The following is a 17,732-nucleotide window of genomic DNA, read 5'->3' as shown; positions in this document are numbered from 1 at the left end:
AGGTGTGGGAAGTCCCCAGGGTGTGGCACAGGTGAGGGAAGTACCCAGGGTGTGGCACAGGTGAGGGAAGTCCCCAGGGTGTGGCACAGGTGAGGGAAGTCCCCAGGGTGTGGCACAGGTGAGGGAAGTCCCCAGGGTGTGGCGCAGGTGAGGGAAGTCCCCAGGGTGTGGCGCAGGTGAGGGAAGTCCCCAGGGTGTAGCACAGGTGAGGGAAGTCCCCAGGGTGTGGCACAGGTGAGGGAAGTCCCCAGGGTGTGGCACAGGCGAGGGAAGTCCCCAGGGTGTGGCACAGGTGAGGGAAGTCCCCAGGGTGTGGCACAGGCGAGGGAAGTCCCCAGGGTGTGGCAGAGGTATTGGGATGTCCCCAGGGTGTGATGTTGGTGTGACACGCCTTAGGTTGCGACACAGGTGTGTGGAGGCTGTGGTCCCTATAGGGTGTGACACAGGTGTTGAGATCTCTCTACTAACTCTTCAGTGACTCCCCTGTCATCTATATAGGCCCATAACACGATCATTATGTAAGTCAGCAACGTTAAGCTGCGGGGGAAGTCTCATCCCATGGCTTACGGACGTCTCCAGCGAACCTGGCGTCGTCCAATGCACGCTGCAGAGTGGCCGTCTCCACCTTCCAGGCCCTGACCAGTGGCGTCCCACATGACACACAAAAAGGTCCTTGTGCTTCCAACAATGACCATATATGGATTTCATCCACCCGATGGAAGTACCTTGTGAACTATACCATTACCATCAACTCTGGCGATCGCTGTCTCATACTAACACACCCCTTCAGTGACAGATCTGAATTCACCCTTTGCCGCATCACCACCAACCAAACCAAGACTGCGTGAGTACGCGTCAGTCTTCCCAGGAAATCAGGTTCCACTCCCCACTGTCTCCTGTAGCCCCATCCTTGTTCCTCTAGGTTATTCTCACCACCATCTCCCTCGGATGTCACACTAAACGATAAACAAAACTCCTCTGGGTTATTTTCACCACCATCTCCCTCGGATACCACATTGGATGATAAACAAAACTCCATCACCAAATCCTCAAGCTCTCGTCTCTATATTCTCCGTAGACTCAAGACACTTGGACTCCCTGTGCCTGAACTCACCACCCTCTACCATGCCCCCAAAACCCGTCTATGTCTCCCTTCTCTGGTCGTCCTCACTGTCAACCAACAATCTGGCGACAGGAAAAGGTAAAGGGAAGAGCGCTCGCACCCATACAGCACCGTCGGGACCCCTATACCATTAAACATATCCATCTTTTCCCCACCAGATAGTGAATCTTCTTCCAAAACACTTCTCAGTACAACAGACTGGGAAGGATCTTTCTAATAGACATAAGCAACATGAATATATTATGAGAACAGGATAAAGATCAAATGCCTTGTTTAATCACGTTAAAAACTATGATCCTTGTATTGACTGGAGTAATACCATCTCAGTTATTAACTCTAACTCCAGTACCATGAGAAATATCACTGAATCTTCTATCATTAAATACACAAAGAATTATAACCTTAATATTAGTAAAGTCTATACAAATTGGATGGCTTTATTGTTGATAAAATTTGTAGGCAATTCCCCTTCTTGTCTACATACGAAGTTTATGATACGCTCGTTGTCTGTCTTGGACAATCACTTGTTTACCAAATGGCGTCCTAGCTACGTCTCTTCGTTGTATATCAACTGAATTATATTTCTTTCTTTATATCCCCTGATGATGTGATTATTACACGAAAGTGCACTTGGGAACTTATCGTGTTTCATTTTTCCTGTGGACTCATAGGAATATGAGTATATGAGGGTTAGGGAAAATGATTTGGTAAACAGAGAAGAGGTAGTAAAAGCTTTGCGGAAGATGAAAGCCGGCAAGGCAGCAGGTTTGGATGGTACTGCAGTGGAATTTATTAAAAAAGGGGGTGACTGTATTGTTGACTGGTTGGTAAGGTTATTTAATGTATGTATGACTCATGGTGAGGTGCCTGAGGATTGGCGGAATGCGTGCATAGTGCCATTGTACAAAGGCAAAGGGGATAAGAGTGAGTGCTCAAATTACAGAGGTATAAGTTTGTTGAGTATTCCTGGTAAATTATATGGGAGGATATTGATTGAGAGGGTGAAGGCATGTACAGAGCATCAGATTGGGGAAGAGCAGTGTGGTTTCAGAAGTGGTAGAGGATGTGTGGATCAGGTGTTTGCTTTGAAGAATGTATGTGAGAAATACTTAGAAAAGCAAATGGATTTGTATGTAGCATTTATGGATCTGGAGAAGGCATATGATAGAGTTGATAGAGATGCTCTGTGAAAGGTATTAAGAATATATGGTGTGGGAGGCAAGTTGTTAGAAGCAGTGAAAAGTTTTTATCGAGGATGTAAGGCATGTGTACGTGTAGGAAGAGAGGAAAGTGATTGGTTCTCAGTGAATGTAGGTTTGCGGCAGGGGTGTGTGATGTCTCCATGGTTGTTTAATTTGTTTATGGATGGGGTTGTTAGGGAGGTGAATGCAAGAGTTTTGGAAAGAGGGGCAAGTATGAAGTCTGTTGGGGATGAGAGAGCTTGGGAAGTGAGTCAGTTGTTGTTCGCTGATGATACAGCGCTGGTGGCTGATTCATGTGAGAAACTGCAGAAGCTGGTGACTGAGTTTGGTAAAGTGTGTGAAAGAAGAAATTTAAGAGTAAATGTGAATAAGAGCAAGGTTATTAGGTACAGTAGGGTTGAGGGTCAAGTCAATTGGGAGGTGAGTTTGAATGGAGAAAAACTGGAGGAAGTGAAGTGTTTTAGATATCTGGGAGTGGATCTGGCAGCGGATGGAACCATGGAAGCGGAAGTGGATCATAGGGTGGGGGAGGGGGCGAAAATTCTGGGAGCCTTGAAGAATGTGTGGAAGTCGAGAACATTATCTCGGAAAGCAAAAATGGGTATGTTTGAAGGAATAGTGGTTCCAACAATGTTGTATGGTTGCGAGGCGTGGGCTATGGATAGAGTTGTGCGCAGGAGGATGGATGTGCTGGAAATGAGATGTTTGAGGACAATGTGTGGTGTCAGGTGGTTTGATCGAGTAAGTAACGTACGGGTAAGAGAGATGTGTGGAAATAAAAAGAGCGTGGTTGAGAGAGCAGAAGAGGGTGTTTTGAAATGGTTTGGGCACATGGAGAGAATGAGTGAGGAAAGATTGACCAAGAGGATATATGTGTCGGAGGTGGAGGGAACGAGGAGAAGAGGGAGACCAAATTGGAGGTGGAAAGATGGAGTGAAAAAGATTTTGTGTGATCGGGGCCTGAACATGCAGGAGGGTGAAAGGAGGGCAAGGAATAGAGTGAATTGGAGCGACGTGGTATACCGGGGTTGACGTGCTGTCAGTGGATTGAATCAGGGCATGTGAAGCGTCTGGGGTAAACCATGGAAAGCTGTGTAGGTATGTATATTTGAGTGTGTGGACGTATGTATATACATGTGTATGGGGGTGGGTTGGGCCATTTCTTTCGTCTGTTTCCTTGCGCTACCTCGCAAACGCGGGAGACAGCGGAAAAAAAAAAAAAAAAAAAAAAAAAAAAATATATATATATATATATATATATATATATATATATATATATATATATAATAGCATGCCACCATCACTACCAGCTCGGGTGAAAGAGAAAAGTTAAAGGGAAATAAAGCAGAAATGAATCAGGGCTCAGTAAGTGTTTGTAGACATGACTCTTAAAGGCAGGAAGATTATATGAAGAGGGAAAGACGAGAGAAGGGAGAGAATTCCACGGCTTAGTTGTTCGAGGGAAGAAGGAGGTATCATAAAAGCCAATCCTCAAGTTTCCTCCTTTCACACATTATCGCAAACTTAGACACCAGCTTCTACAGTTTCTCACTCGAAGCTTCCACCAGAGCCGTGTCATCTGTAAACAGCAACTACCTCGTCTCCCAGGCCCTACCCCCTCCACCAATCCCTAATGGAGACTACAGATCTGACCCTCTATCCGACCCGCATATCTATCTCCTTCACCACACTATTCACAAAGAGATTAAACAGCCATGGTGACATCACACACTCCCGGACGCAGACCCTGCTTCACTGCAACCATTCACCATCCTTTCTTCTTAGTAAGCTGGCACACACGCCTTTGGTGTAAAGTCTTATCAAAAATATCGGTAAAAACTCCAATTCTCCATTAAACAACCATTAGCAATACGTCCAGGGCGACACAGAGAGAGAGAGAGAGTGTGTGTGTACGATCCGGCTGCCTCGCTTGGACTGACGCAGCGAAGGCTGGCTGCCCTGACAATATCAACAAATCAGCAATAGTAACGAGAGTCGACTAACGAGAGTCGACCAGCTCCAACTACCAACCTATGGTCGTTCGTTACACTAACTACTCGTCACATCTCTCTTCCTTCAAGGAAAACAAAGTAATATTTATATAGAAAAGGCCATTAGTTACACAATTATAAAGAGAATCACTCGTGTAAAATAGAATACTTACATACCAAAACAAAGTGCAGTAATTGCCTCATTAAAGGACACGTCCATAAAAGTAATGAAAATATTCCACAAATGCATAAAGTTTTAATAACTCTGAATCGACGTGAATAAAATTTCATTAAGAATCATTACACAAAACATAATGTAATCAAATATTCCGCAACGTATTTGCGCCCTCCTGATCCTGGTGGAGCGACGCAGGGGAGCATATGAAGAGGTTGAACTGTCAGCAGTTAGTTACTGGTCCACTGGGGTTGGTTACTGGTCCACTAGGGTTGGTTACTGGTTCACTGGGGTAGGTTGCTGGTCCACTGGGGTTGAGTGGGGCGCTCGTGTATGTCCACTAAGTCCTGGCCCAGGTTGGAACTGCCTAAGTCCTCTTCTGCATTTCCCACTCACCAACGCCCTCCCAAGCTGCTCCCCTCCACCACTCTCTCTCCTGCACGGAGAAGGTGACGACTATTTCTTCGACCCATCCGATCACCAGCCCTAACTAGATAAGGTCGAGGAGACACTTCCTTGTGCACATTATACCCCCGGTGTCTACTCCTTGCTGCCTGGAAGTCTCATACGTACAGCATCTCCGGGAGATATTGTGCGTAAGGGCCGCCAGCTTCAATTGTGATAATGTTCCCGTTTAGCTCTCCTCCCTGTGGCATACCCCTGTTGTCTTGTTCTGTCGAGTGGCGTGGTTGTTGTATACGTTTGGTATGAGCGGCATTACAGTCTCACACCGCCGACCCATCAAGCGTTGAGCTGGACCTGAATGCATGCGTGACTTCACTTGGTGGATTTCGCCAGTTGAACAGTGCCCGGAACTCAGACAGACTGTCCTGACAATTTACGTTTTGTAAACAGCCTCTTTGCTATCTTCCTAGTATTTTCAGCCTTGCGATTTCACTGCGGCTACCCGGGCACTAGAGGCGATACGCTCCAATAACCATTTGTTGGCGAAGGCTTGGAACTCCGCTGGGTTGACCTGTGGATCGTCGTCTGCCACAAGGGTGTCTGGTACTCCATATCGGGCAGAGATGTCCCGTATTTCTCTTATTCCTCTTTATGACGTAAGTTTTCCATGCCCTACGAGAGATAAGCACGACTTAGGGTATCTGACAATACCAAATTGTTTCCTGTTATATATTCCATCCTTAAATTGTAGTGCTGAAGCCGCAGTAACATTCTCTGTTAGACGTGCTGGTGCAACACCCATGGCTTTTTTGAAGATGGATTCCAAAGGCTGATGGTCCTGCCCACACAGATACTGGTGGTAACACTCACACGGATAAACAACAGTGAGCCATTCCCTTCTCGATCTGGACGTACCGTTGTTCAGCACAAGAGCTCGAGAAGTATGAACACCAGGCTCGCTCGCTCTTCTGCACGAGTACCGCTCCCGGGCCGGGCTGTGATGCATCACAATGTACAGCTACCTCTTGGTTCATCATGACGCAGGACACATGTGTACTACTGCCAGATTTCTTTAACTCCTCAAAGCAGTTTTGTTCTGCTTATTGCCACTCGAAGATGATGATCTTTTTGGGTTAATACCTACCTCAGAGTTTTCGTCATATTTGCCAAACTGGCTAAAAACCTGGATAGGTAATGAATCCTTCCTAGACAACGTCTCACGCCAGAGACCTTCGTCGGAGCTGGTACGTCCCTCAAAGCCTTAAATCTCTGAGGTGCAGCTCTCATCCCTTCGTGTGTTACTATATGGCCAACAAAAGGTACCTCTCCAAGCTGGAAGATTTTCTTTTCGAAGCACAACATTTTGCTCTTCACATCTATGCAAAAAGTCATGTAGTTTTTGTCGTGGTCCAGAACTGCCTTAGATTCAGTCTCGCCACATCCATCAAACGACGAAGTCATCATCATCATCTGCAACTTCACCTCCGTCTGAGCCTTCGACCAGGTGAGGCACATGACGCTGGAGGAACACTTCCGATACGCAAATGATGCCCAACGGCATCTTGAGCCATGGGTAACCTACCAAGAAGGGTATTAAAGATAGTCAAATATGATCTATGATCTTGCAACTGTACATACGTGCCAAAATCTCTACTTCACCTCCACAATGGTAGAGACACGAGCCCCAGATAATCTTGTGGCTATGTCCTCAATCACTAAGACTGGGTCATGTTCTCGCCTGATTGCCTCGTTTAGATCCTTCACGGTCGAGACAGATCCACAACTTTCCATTTTTTCTTTGGCACTTCCGCTCACGCAATAATTGCCACAGCTTCTAAATGGTTCAGTTCCTCACACAGAGGAGGACGTCATGCTGCAGGGGCGTACCCCCACCAGGCGCTGGTTGCCCTGGACGCGCTGATTCATCTACTCGAATTCTGTAAGGTGTCATCACCAACTGACCAACTGATTCCCCTGAATACTTTGGGGCCAATGTTTCAGTACATTTTCTATAGTAACAGCCTCACTGAATGTTTGTGTGGTATAGACATTGGCTTCCTTACAGTTTACCAACGGGCTCTGATCTGTCCCCGTCCAAGAAATACACTTGCTTTGTATCCCACAATTGAATGACACAGTTTACCCCACTTTTATCCTCATGAGTCACAATGCCTGGGTGCCTGTCTTTCCATCCCCACACAGGACCATGATGGAGTGCTGCACGTCCCCCAAGGCGATGGAGGAGGTCTCCAGTCGCTGTTTCTAGGGGCTGTCTTCCGACACTCTTCATAGCAACACTGCACAAAGGCATGTATACATCAAGTCTTGTCACGTACCCCAGTAATGCCATACACCAATCTCTCTCTCTCTCTCTCTCTCTCTCTCTCTCTCTCTCTCTCTCTCTCTCTCTCTCTCTCTTCCTAATCTGTCGGACTACCTGAGTATAATGATAATGATGATAACAGTACTGACAAGGGTGATTATATTAACAATAATAACAATATTGATAATAATAATAATGACAATAATGATAACAATGATAATGATGATAATAATAATAATAATAATAATAATAATAATAATAATAATAATAATGATAATAATAATAATAATGATATTAATAATAATGGCAATTTTCTAAATGATAACATTAATGAAAACAAAAATAATTATAATCGTATCAACAAGTAATATAGTAATAAAGAAGAAGAAGAGGAAATTGTGTGGAGTGTGGCACAGTGGACGAGGAAATTTCACTTGCATTTCTCCAGAACTGTGGCGACAGTGAAGGGCGATTGGTCAGTCAGAGTCTTAACGTGTAGAGTAAACATGGGTCATAATGATGTGCCTGGGGAGTGGCGAGATTCATGCCTGGTGCCACCATGTGCAAAATCAGGGGAACAAAAGTGAGTATTCAAATTAAAGATGTATACGTTTGTGGAGTGTAGCTTGATATGCTGTGTGGCGGAATGGGGGAATAGAGAGGGTGGTATTGGCATGCACAAAAAGTGTCAACACTGGAGCAGAGCAATGTTGCTCCATGAGTGATAGAGGATGTGTGGCCTCAGGTGTTTGCTCTGAGGAATTCGCGTGAGATGACAGAGAAGGGGGAGAGAGAGAGAGAGAGAGAGAGAGAGAGAGAGAGAGAGAGAGAGAGAGAGAGAGAGAGAGAGAGTGTGGGGTGGGAGGGTTGGGGACGTCCAGTGACCAGAGAGCCATGATCGCTGCCACACCATTGATTGTATTCTGAGCCGCCAACACCACCACATGATGACCAGGAATTAAAGGGAAGCTGGCCGCCTACTGGGGTCATGCTGGCCTCTGTCTGGACCGTGACCTGGCCTGGGGAAGGCGGGTCACGACCCGACCTGGGGGAGGCGGGTTACGATCCAGCCTGGGGGATTTGGGGTCTGGACTCAGCCAGGGGAGGGAATGGGTTATAGCCTGAGGAAGGGGGTGTGTGACCCTACCTGGAGAAAGGGGTGTGACCTCGCCCGAGGGGAGTGGTTTATGACCCAGCTTGGGGGAGGGAGTGTGTACCACCCTGGGGAAGAGGGTGTGACCCAACCAGACTCCGCCTGTCATGGGGCGGGCTTTGGGGGGGTTGAATGATGGGGGCCGGTGGAGTGTGACCTAATCTACCATTCCCTGGGGTGGGTATGACCCATCATCCTACCCCAATCTTGCCTTTTAGAGAGGGTCAGTTAATAGCTCTTAGGGAAGATATAAGAGGGGAAGAGGAAAGGCTAAAGTTCAGTGGGGTAAGGGAAGAAACAGACATCACAACGGGCCATTACCCCTGAGCTGCCAACGGCCACACAGTGATCATACGACACAGTGGTTTGGCCGAAGGATCCGGTGGTGTAGGCAAAGGTGAGGGACAAAAATGGAACTACCATTCGCTCGTTCATAATTCATTTAAAAATATATCTCTCTTTGGCTAAGTTGATTTCTTCTCTTTTTCTCTTCAAGTTCCATGCAACATCTTCTTAAGTCTGGTGGTGACCATTCATCCCCCAGCGTGACGGTGTAATGTCCCGCCTGGAATATGTCTCCTGGAAAGCCTGGCTGTTCCAGGCTCCTGGACGCTAGTGACGATCATCGCCAGAGTCTGAGGCGCCAGAGTTTCACCAAGGGAGAAGTTGTCATCTGAAAGCCTGTGACGCTTGACTTCAGGTGTGTGTGTGTGTGTGTGTGTGTGTGTGTTCTTATCTGCCATGTTCCTTTTTGACATACCCCAGCACCCGTCACACTTCCCAGGACTCAACATATATCCCACGATCCGTCACACATCCCAGGATCCATCCAGACGCGTCAGGGTTTGTCAGAGTCCAGGGCCCGTCACAGAGTCCAGGACCCGTCACAGATCCAGGGCCCGTCACATAGTCCAGGACCCGTCACACAGTCCAGGACCCGTCACACAGTCCAGGACCCGTCACACACCCTCAGCTCTCAGGCCCCGTCACACACCCCCAGCTCTCAGGCCCCGTCACACATACCCAGCTCTTAGGCCCCGTCACACATACCCAGCTCTCAGGCCCCGTCACACATACCCAGCTCTCAGGCCCCGTCACACACCCCAGCTCTCAGGACCCGTCACATACCTCCAGCTCTCAAGACCCGTCACATACCTCCAGCTCTCAGGCCCCGTCACACACCCCCAGCTCTCAGGCCCCGTCACACACCCCCAGCTCTCAGGCCCCGTCACACACCCCCAGCTCTCAGGCCCCGTCACACACCCCCAGCTCTCAGGCCCCGTCACACACCCCCAGCTCTCAGGCCCCGTTACACATACCCAGCTCTCAGGACCCGTCAAACACTCCAAGCTCTCAGGACCCGTCACACACCCCCAGCTCTCAGGCCCCGTCACACACCCCCAGCTCTCAGGCCCCGTCACACACCCCCAGCTCTCAGGCCCCGTCACACACCCCCAGCTCTCAAGACCCGTCACCCCCCGCCCCCCCAAGCTCCCAGCAACCGTCATATCTTCATCGTTTTACTTACCTTCCGTTAAAATAAACCTGTTACAATAAATTACAACCCATGGGCTGAAAAGGCAAAATCAACCCGTGGGCGAGAAGACATTAACAACCCATGACCGAGATGGGTTAACAACCCATGGGACAGAAGATAGGGAAGACTTATGTAACAACAGACCAGTAACAACCCATGGACAAACTATAACCCATGGAGAAGATTACAACCCATGGAGTAAGACTACAACCCATGGACAAACTATAACCCATGGAGAAGATTACAACCCATGGGGTAAGATTACAACCCATGGACAAGAATATTTCATCTCATGGACAGGGGTATAACCCATGGACAAGAATGAAATCCATGGAACATGATTACAGCTCATGGGATGAAAGTACAACACATAAAACAAGAAGACTACAACCCAGGGGGGCAAGGTTACAACCCATGGACAAGGTCACAACCAGTGCGCAAGGTCACAACCCATGGCCAAGGTCACAACTCATAGACAGGATCACAACCCATGGACAAGATCACAACCTATGGACAAGGTCACAACCCATGGACAAGGTCACAACCTATGGACAAGGTCACAATCTATGGACAAGATCACAACCCATGGACAAGGTCACAATCCATGGACAAGGTCACAACCCGTGCGCAAGGTCACAAACCATGGCCAAGGTCACAACTCATAGACAGGATCACAACCCATGGACAAGATCACAACCTATGGACAAGGTCACAACCCATGGACAAGGTCACAACCCGTGCGCAAGGTCACAACCCATGGCCAAGGTCACAACTCATAGACAGGATCACAACCCATGGACAAGATCACAACCTATGGACAAGGTCACAACCCATGGACAGAGGTCACAACCCGTGCACAAGGTCACAACCCATGGACAAGATCGCAGCCCCCGTACGGACAAGGTCACAACCCATGGACAAGGTCACAACCCATGGACAAGATCACAGCCCATGGACAATGTCACAACTCATAGACAGGATCACAACCCAAGGACAAGATTACAACCTATGGACAAGGCCACAATCCATGGACAAGTTCACAACCTATGGACAAAGTCACAACCCGTGCACTAGGCCACAACCCATGGACAAGGTCACAGCCCATGGACAAGATCACAACCCATGGACAAGATCACAACCTATGGACAAGGTCACAACCTATGGACAAGGTCACAACCCATGGACAAGGTCACAGCCCATGGACAAGATCACAACCCATGGACAAGATCACAACCCATGGACAAGGTCACAACCTATGGACAAGGTCATAGCGCATGGACAAGGTCACAACCCATGGACAAGATCACAACGTATGGACAAGGTCACAACCCAATGGACAGGATCACAACCCATGGACAAGATCACAACCTATGGACAAGGTCACAACCCATGGACAAGGTCACAACCCATGGACAAGATCACAACCTATGGACAAGGTCACAACCCATGGACAAGGTCACAACCCATGGACAAGATCACATCTATGGACAAGATCACAACCTAATGGACAGGATCACAACCCATGGACAAGATCACAACCTATGGACCAGATCACAACCCAATGGACAGGATCACAACCCATGGACAAGATCACAACCTATGGACAAGGTCACAACCTATGGGCAAGGTCACAACCCATGGACAAGGTCACAATCCATGGACAAGATCACAACCTATGAACAAGGTCACAACCCATGGACAAATTCACAACCCATGGACAAGGTCACAACTCAATGGACAAGGTCACAACCCATGGACAAGGTAACAACCTATGCACAAGGTCACAACTCATAGACAGGATCACAACCCATGGACAAGATCACAACCTATGGACAAGGTCACAACCCATGGACAAGGTAACAACCCATGCACAAGGTCACAACTCATAGACAGGATTACAACCCGTGGACAAGATCACAACCTATGGACAAGGTCACAACCCATGGCAAGGAGATGTCCGCAAACGACAAGAAAACAGCAGTATATGGGCACAGAGGTGATACGAACCCATAGACAATATAACAAACACAAGAACAAGAAGGTAGAACCCTGTGGGCGGGAAAATAACCACAACCTTTGGATAAAAGAACAATAAAAACCATGGGTAGGCAGATAACAGCCATGGGCAAGATGAAAATAAGAACCATGGGCAAGAGGGCAATAACAAGCGGGGGCAAGAAGGCGATAACAACAATGGGCATCAAAACAATAATGAGCCATTTGGGCAAGAAGAAATTTACAACTATAGACAACAACAATAACAAAATTACGGCCATGGGTATGATTACAACAGTCATGGGCAAGGAGGTAGTGAGGACCATGGGCAAGGGAGGAATAACAGCCATGGGCAAGAAGAAATTACGACATGGGTGACGACATCAACAGCTTGATGGGCAACACTCGCCATGAATGCAATAACTGCCTTGGGCAAGAAGGGAAAGACATCCATGGGTAAAAAGGACAATGATGAACCCATGGTTAGAACAAGATCACCCATGGGCAAGGAGACTACCACAGTCATGGGCAAGGCATAAAGAACCATGGGCCATAAGACATTATCAACCATGGGCACGAAAATAGCAGTCATGGGCCAGAAGGAAACGTGTTTCATGATGAAGGATGAGAGAAGGGCAGGCAGGAAGAAGTAAGGTCAGGTCAGGTCAGGTCAGGTTGGGGCAACTCACCCATCTCGTCGATGAGGGGCGCCATCTTGAGTGTAGCCCCCACCAGGATGACAGACATGAGGAGGAGGATGAGGCCCGTGGCCATGATGGACCAACGCACCTTCCGCGGCATCTCCTCCTCCTTGTGGCGACGCACTCGCTCCTTGGCTTTCCGCAGGGGGTCGCTCCCCGTGCCCCGACGGGACCTCTTCCGCTTGACCTTCGCCTGTGCATCAGGACCGAGGGCGCAGAGGTCCTTGTGAAGTTCCTGTATCTGCGCCGCCTCCAGGTCTACAGCGCTCAGGTTGATGAGGGAGCAGGAGGTAGTGGAGAGTAGCGGGGCGCCCCCCGTCGCGCGGACGGCTCCGACGCTGAGGCGGTCGCCGTACACCACTTCCTGAGGGTTGTAGTTGAAGGCGTCGCCGGCGGAGGGGTACTCGGAGAGGACGGTGTGGCCGGCGGCCTCTGGGAGGCGGTGGGCGGCGTCGGAGGGGAAGGCTGGCGGGGAGCAGTCCATAACAGCGCCGCCCGTGCTGGGGTTGCGGCTGCTGTTGCAGGACTGTGGCCGGGAGAAGTCCGTCATGGACACGTCATCGTACGTTTCGATGGTCGACTGACGCAGCAGGTAGAGGCTCTGGTTGTCGGAGGCGCTGCGTATGGACGACTGACGCGTCAGCCTCAGCGACGACGAAGACTCGGTGGTGGGTTGTCTCTGAAGATCACGTATAAGTCTCTTCGTCGAGTCTGCCGACTCCTCCGTGTCCTGCCGACGCAGAAGCTCTCGGGAATACCTCTTCGAGTAGCCAGAGTCGGAGGACTCGGTGGTCCACTGGCGCCTCAGCTCCCGCGACTTAATCCGCCTCTGGTGATCGGCGTCGTACGACTCTGATGTCCGCTGCCTCCGAAGCTTGACCTGCCGACGGGGGCGGGAGACATCGCTGTTGCTACTGAGGGACTCCTGGTGGCGGAGATACCGTCCCCCTCGAGCGCTGTGTGGCCGCTCGGGCGGCCGGTCCATACCCACCAGGTCGGCTCCCCAGAGCTGCGCCGCCTGAGCCATGTAGCGGAAGTAGTTGTCGGGGCCGAAGGCGTCATCGTGGTCGTCCCTGGGCGAGGGCGACGCCAGGAGCTCCTCATCCGTGCTGGTGGCCTTGTCCTCACACACCACCACCGGGCCACCAGCAGCCGGGCCGCCATCTTGGCTCATTGTTATCGTTGGCACCTGGTGGCCCATGCTGAAACACCCAAACACTCGGTTAAATGTCTAGTCTTACTGCTACAAGAAGACCTCAGGCAAGCACAGGAATGTCTATGTCACGACGTCAGATGGTTATTAGTTTCTGCCTCAGGAACTGAGGTAATCAAATGGCTTTCGCAATCGTAGGTAAACTTGACACCGAAGAGTATGTGACCCTCGCCAAGTGTGTGTGTGTGTGTGTGTGTGTGTGTGTGTGTGTCACACGACGCCTCACGTCACCCTGTGTCAAGAACACGGACAAATTCTTCACATTGCAACCTTGCAATCAATGTTGTCTGTTTGTAATAAAATACAGGTAGCAAGGACCACAACTACGTCTTACGTGTGTGACTGCCCGTTTCGCTATGACCTGGCTCTCGGCTAGCCTAGGAAAGGAACTTCCTGCATTTATCTTATGCCTCCAGCCAGAAACAAAGGAAGTCATCTGAGTTTTTTTCTTCTCCCAGTAGTTCATCGGATAAGTGGATCATAAGGAGAAGCGTTGTGCACATCACCAATATATACCAATATATATATATATATATATATATATATATATATATATATATATATATATATATATATATATATATATATATATATATATATATTGGAAAGGATCACAATTTTGCGCGTGATCAAGATATTCCTATGAGTCCACGGGGAAAATGAAACACGAAAAGTTCCCAAGTGCACTTTCGTGTAATAATCACATCATCAGGGGAGACTGTTATATTTCTCTCTTGTGTCTCTCCTGATGATGTGATTATTACACAAAAGTGCACTTGGAAACTTTTCGTGTTTCATTTTCCCCGTGGACTCATAGGAATATATATATATATATATATATATATATATATATATATATATATATATATATATATATATATATATATATATATATATATATATATATATATATATCTGTCTATGAAATCCTTTCCATGCTTTTAAGAGATATGTTATATGATACATAATTCTTACATATTGAAACGTTATTCAAAAATTGTCAGTGTGAATATTGCTTACAGCGAGGATCACTTCGTGTCCAATCCTCCTCATCCGGAGGCATTACGTGATCTTCAACATTCATTCGCTACCAGATTTTATGATATTTTTCAAGATATGAAAACGACGACATACAGAAGTAGCCGCGTGACCATATTTGTGAGGTATGATGTTCTTCATTGTGTTCTGGAGCGTTTATTTTTTGCCCAGCCTCAGTAATGGGAGGGTGGCAGCTCTGTGTCTGTGTACGCCGTCACGGATAAACATCCAAACATGGTCAACATATATCTCTCACTACCACGAGAAAAGGAACGCTACAAACCACACAAAGTCCTCTCTAAATTGTGTCGTAAATGAGGCTGCCTCTGTATCTTGTGGAAGGTAATTAGAATCTCTCTAATCCTTCTCCATGCACTCTCTCGTCCATATTAGACGCTTCACCTATCCCTTGAACCCTTTTGATACTTGAAGCTATCTGTATCTAGGAAAGATCCTCAGGTATGAACCTGCAGACAGATGATCTTCTGGTGTTACCTAGCGCTCGACATCTGACCTGCCGCAGCGAGAGTGCGGGGGCAAGCGCTGGTGACGTCACGTAGCATAACATTCCGCTGACGTGAGGCGACCAACTTTCATTGGTCAGACGAGGGAGCAGCCGCCTACCTCCGCCATCTCCCATTGGTCAATACTATTTCTTTTGATATTTGGCTTTTGTACACATACCTAGACCATGCCGTGCTGTCCCTAACTTGAGAATGTGATTTGGGTCACGATAATTTGTGTTACTGTATATCTATGAAGGATTACACTACCGTTTTCCATTAGGGTTTGGTTCTACCCTTACTATGAACTTGGGCCAACTTATTGATCTGATTTGTATGGGTAACTCAGGCATGTTTATTGTGTACCCCCCAATGCTCATCCAGTGAGCGGTAGCGCAAAAGGACTACAGGGGTCACAAAGGGTCTTAGTCAGAACCCAGTGGGTTGATATTACATAAGATGTTACAATTCGTATTTCAGTACATGCATTACATAGTTTCATATGGTAAGTTTTACCGACTAGATGCAAAAAGTGGATACAAATTTAAGACTTCAGGTATCTTGTTATTAACAATAAGGTGTTGTGACATTTCCTGCAGAATTTGTTTAGATCTATCCCTAAAAGCCTCTATTGTTTCCACGTTCTAAGACACAATGTTCTAGTTTGTGTCCAAATCTTGGACCACAAACTCAACAATTCACACGGTTATCTACCTGAGCGAGTTTCTGGCTTACTACATGATATGGTCTTTGAATATTCAGTCCTCTCTCTCTCTCTCTCTCTCTCTCTCTCTCTCTCTGTTGAGAACTGTATGGATTCGAACCCTGACACTTATAACCAACATGGTTACGGTGCAGCCCTCCTTGTCACCCAGTACTCAGCGTGTGCCACTGAATGTATGTACCGCTGTACCTTGCCTGATGTGTACCGCTGTACCTTGCCTGGTGTGTACCGCTGTACCTTGCCTGGTGTGTACCGCTGTACCTTGCCTGCTGTGTACCGCTGTACCTTGCCTGGTGTGTACCGCTGTACCTTGCCTGGCGTGTACCGCTGTACCTTGCCTGGTGTGTACCGATGTACCTTGCCTGCTGTGTACCACTGTACCTTGCCTGGTATGTACCGCTGTACCTTGCCTGGTGTGTACCGCTGTACCTTGCCTGGTGTGTACCGCTGTACCTTGCCTGGTGTGTACCACTGTACCTTGCCTGGTATGTACCGCTGTACCTTGCCTGGTGTGTACCGCTGTACCTTGCCTGGTGTGTACCACTGTACCTTGCCTGGTATGTACCGCTGTACCTTGCCTGGTGTGTACCGCTGTACCTTGCCTGGTATGTACCGCTGTACCTTGCCTGGTATGTACCGCTGTACCTTGCCTGGTGTGTACCGCTGTACCTTGCCTGGTATGTACCGCTGTACCTTGCCTGGTGTGTACCGATGTACCTTGCCTGCTGTGTACCGCTGTACCTTGCCTGGTATGTACCGCTGTACCTTGCCTGGTGTGTACCGCTGTACCTTGCCTGCTGTGTACCGCTGTACCTTGCCTGGTATGTACCGCTGTACCTTGCCTGGTGTGTACCGCTGTACCTTGCCTGGTGTGTACCGCGGTACCTTGCCTGGTATGTACCGCTGTACCTTGCCTGGTATGTACCGCTGTACCTTGCCTGGTGTGTACCGCTGTACCTTGCCTGGTATGTACCGCTGTACCTTGCCTGGTGTGTACCGATGTACCTTGCCTGCTGGGTACCGCTGTACCTTGCCTGGTATGTACCGCTGTACCTTGCCTGGTGTGTACCGCTGTACCTTGCCTGCTGTGTACCGCTGTACCTTGCCTGGTATGTACCGCTGTACCTTGCCTGGTGTGTACCGCTGTACCTTGCCTGGTATGTACCGCTGTACCTTGCCTGGTGTGTACCACTGTACCTTGCCTGGTATGTACCGCTGTACCTTGCCTGGTGTGTACCGCTGTACCTTGCCTGGTGTGTACCGCTGTACCTTGCCTGGTATGTACCGCTGTACCTTGCCTGGTGTGTACCGCTGTACCTTGCCTGGTGTGTACCGCTGTACCTTGCCTGGTGTGTACCACTGTACCTTGCCTGGTATGTACCGCTGTACCTTGCCTGGTGTGTACCGCTGTACCTTGCCTGGTGTGTACCGCTGTACCTTGCCTGGCGTGTACCGCTGTACCTTGCCTGGTGTGTACCGCTGTACCTTGCCTGGCGTGTACCGCTGTACCTTGCCTGGTGTGTACCGCTGTACCTTGTCTGGCGTGTACCGCTGTACCTTGCCTGGTGTGTACCGCTGTACCTTGCCTGGTGTGTACCGCTGTACCTTGCCTGGTGTGTACCGCTGTACCTTGCCTGGTGTGTACTACT

The 17,732-nt window shown here is 48.6% G+C and overlaps 1 protein-coding gene across 2 annotated transcripts in view; it reads right to left on the bottom strand.

Moving 5' to 3' along the window:
• The window catches only part of LOC139764997 (uncharacterized), a 220,176-nt gene that overhangs the window by 57,014 nt on the left and 145,430 nt on the right, over positions 1 to 17,732 (bottom strand). For both annotated transcript variants that reach the window (XR_011716540.1, XM_071692048.1), the window contains exon 2: positions 12,594 to 13,807. Coding sequence is in view for 1 of the 2 variants with exons in the window: in XM_071692048.1 (XP_071548149.1) it covers positions 12,594 to 13,806 (1,213 nt within the window). In the remaining variant the exon portion in view is untranslated. The remainder of the gene's footprint in view (positions 1 to 12,593; positions 13,808 to 17,732) is intronic.

Source organism: Panulirus ornatus, chromosome 52 (genome assembly GCF_036320965.1).
Source record: "Panulirus ornatus isolate Po-2019 chromosome 52, ASM3632096v1, whole genome shotgun sequence".
Lineage (NCBI taxonomy): Eukaryota > Metazoa > Arthropoda > Malacostraca > Decapoda > Palinuridae > Panulirus > Panulirus ornatus.
Note: the sequence above shows the minus strand (reverse complement) of the source record. Positions and strands in the feature narration are given on the sequence as shown.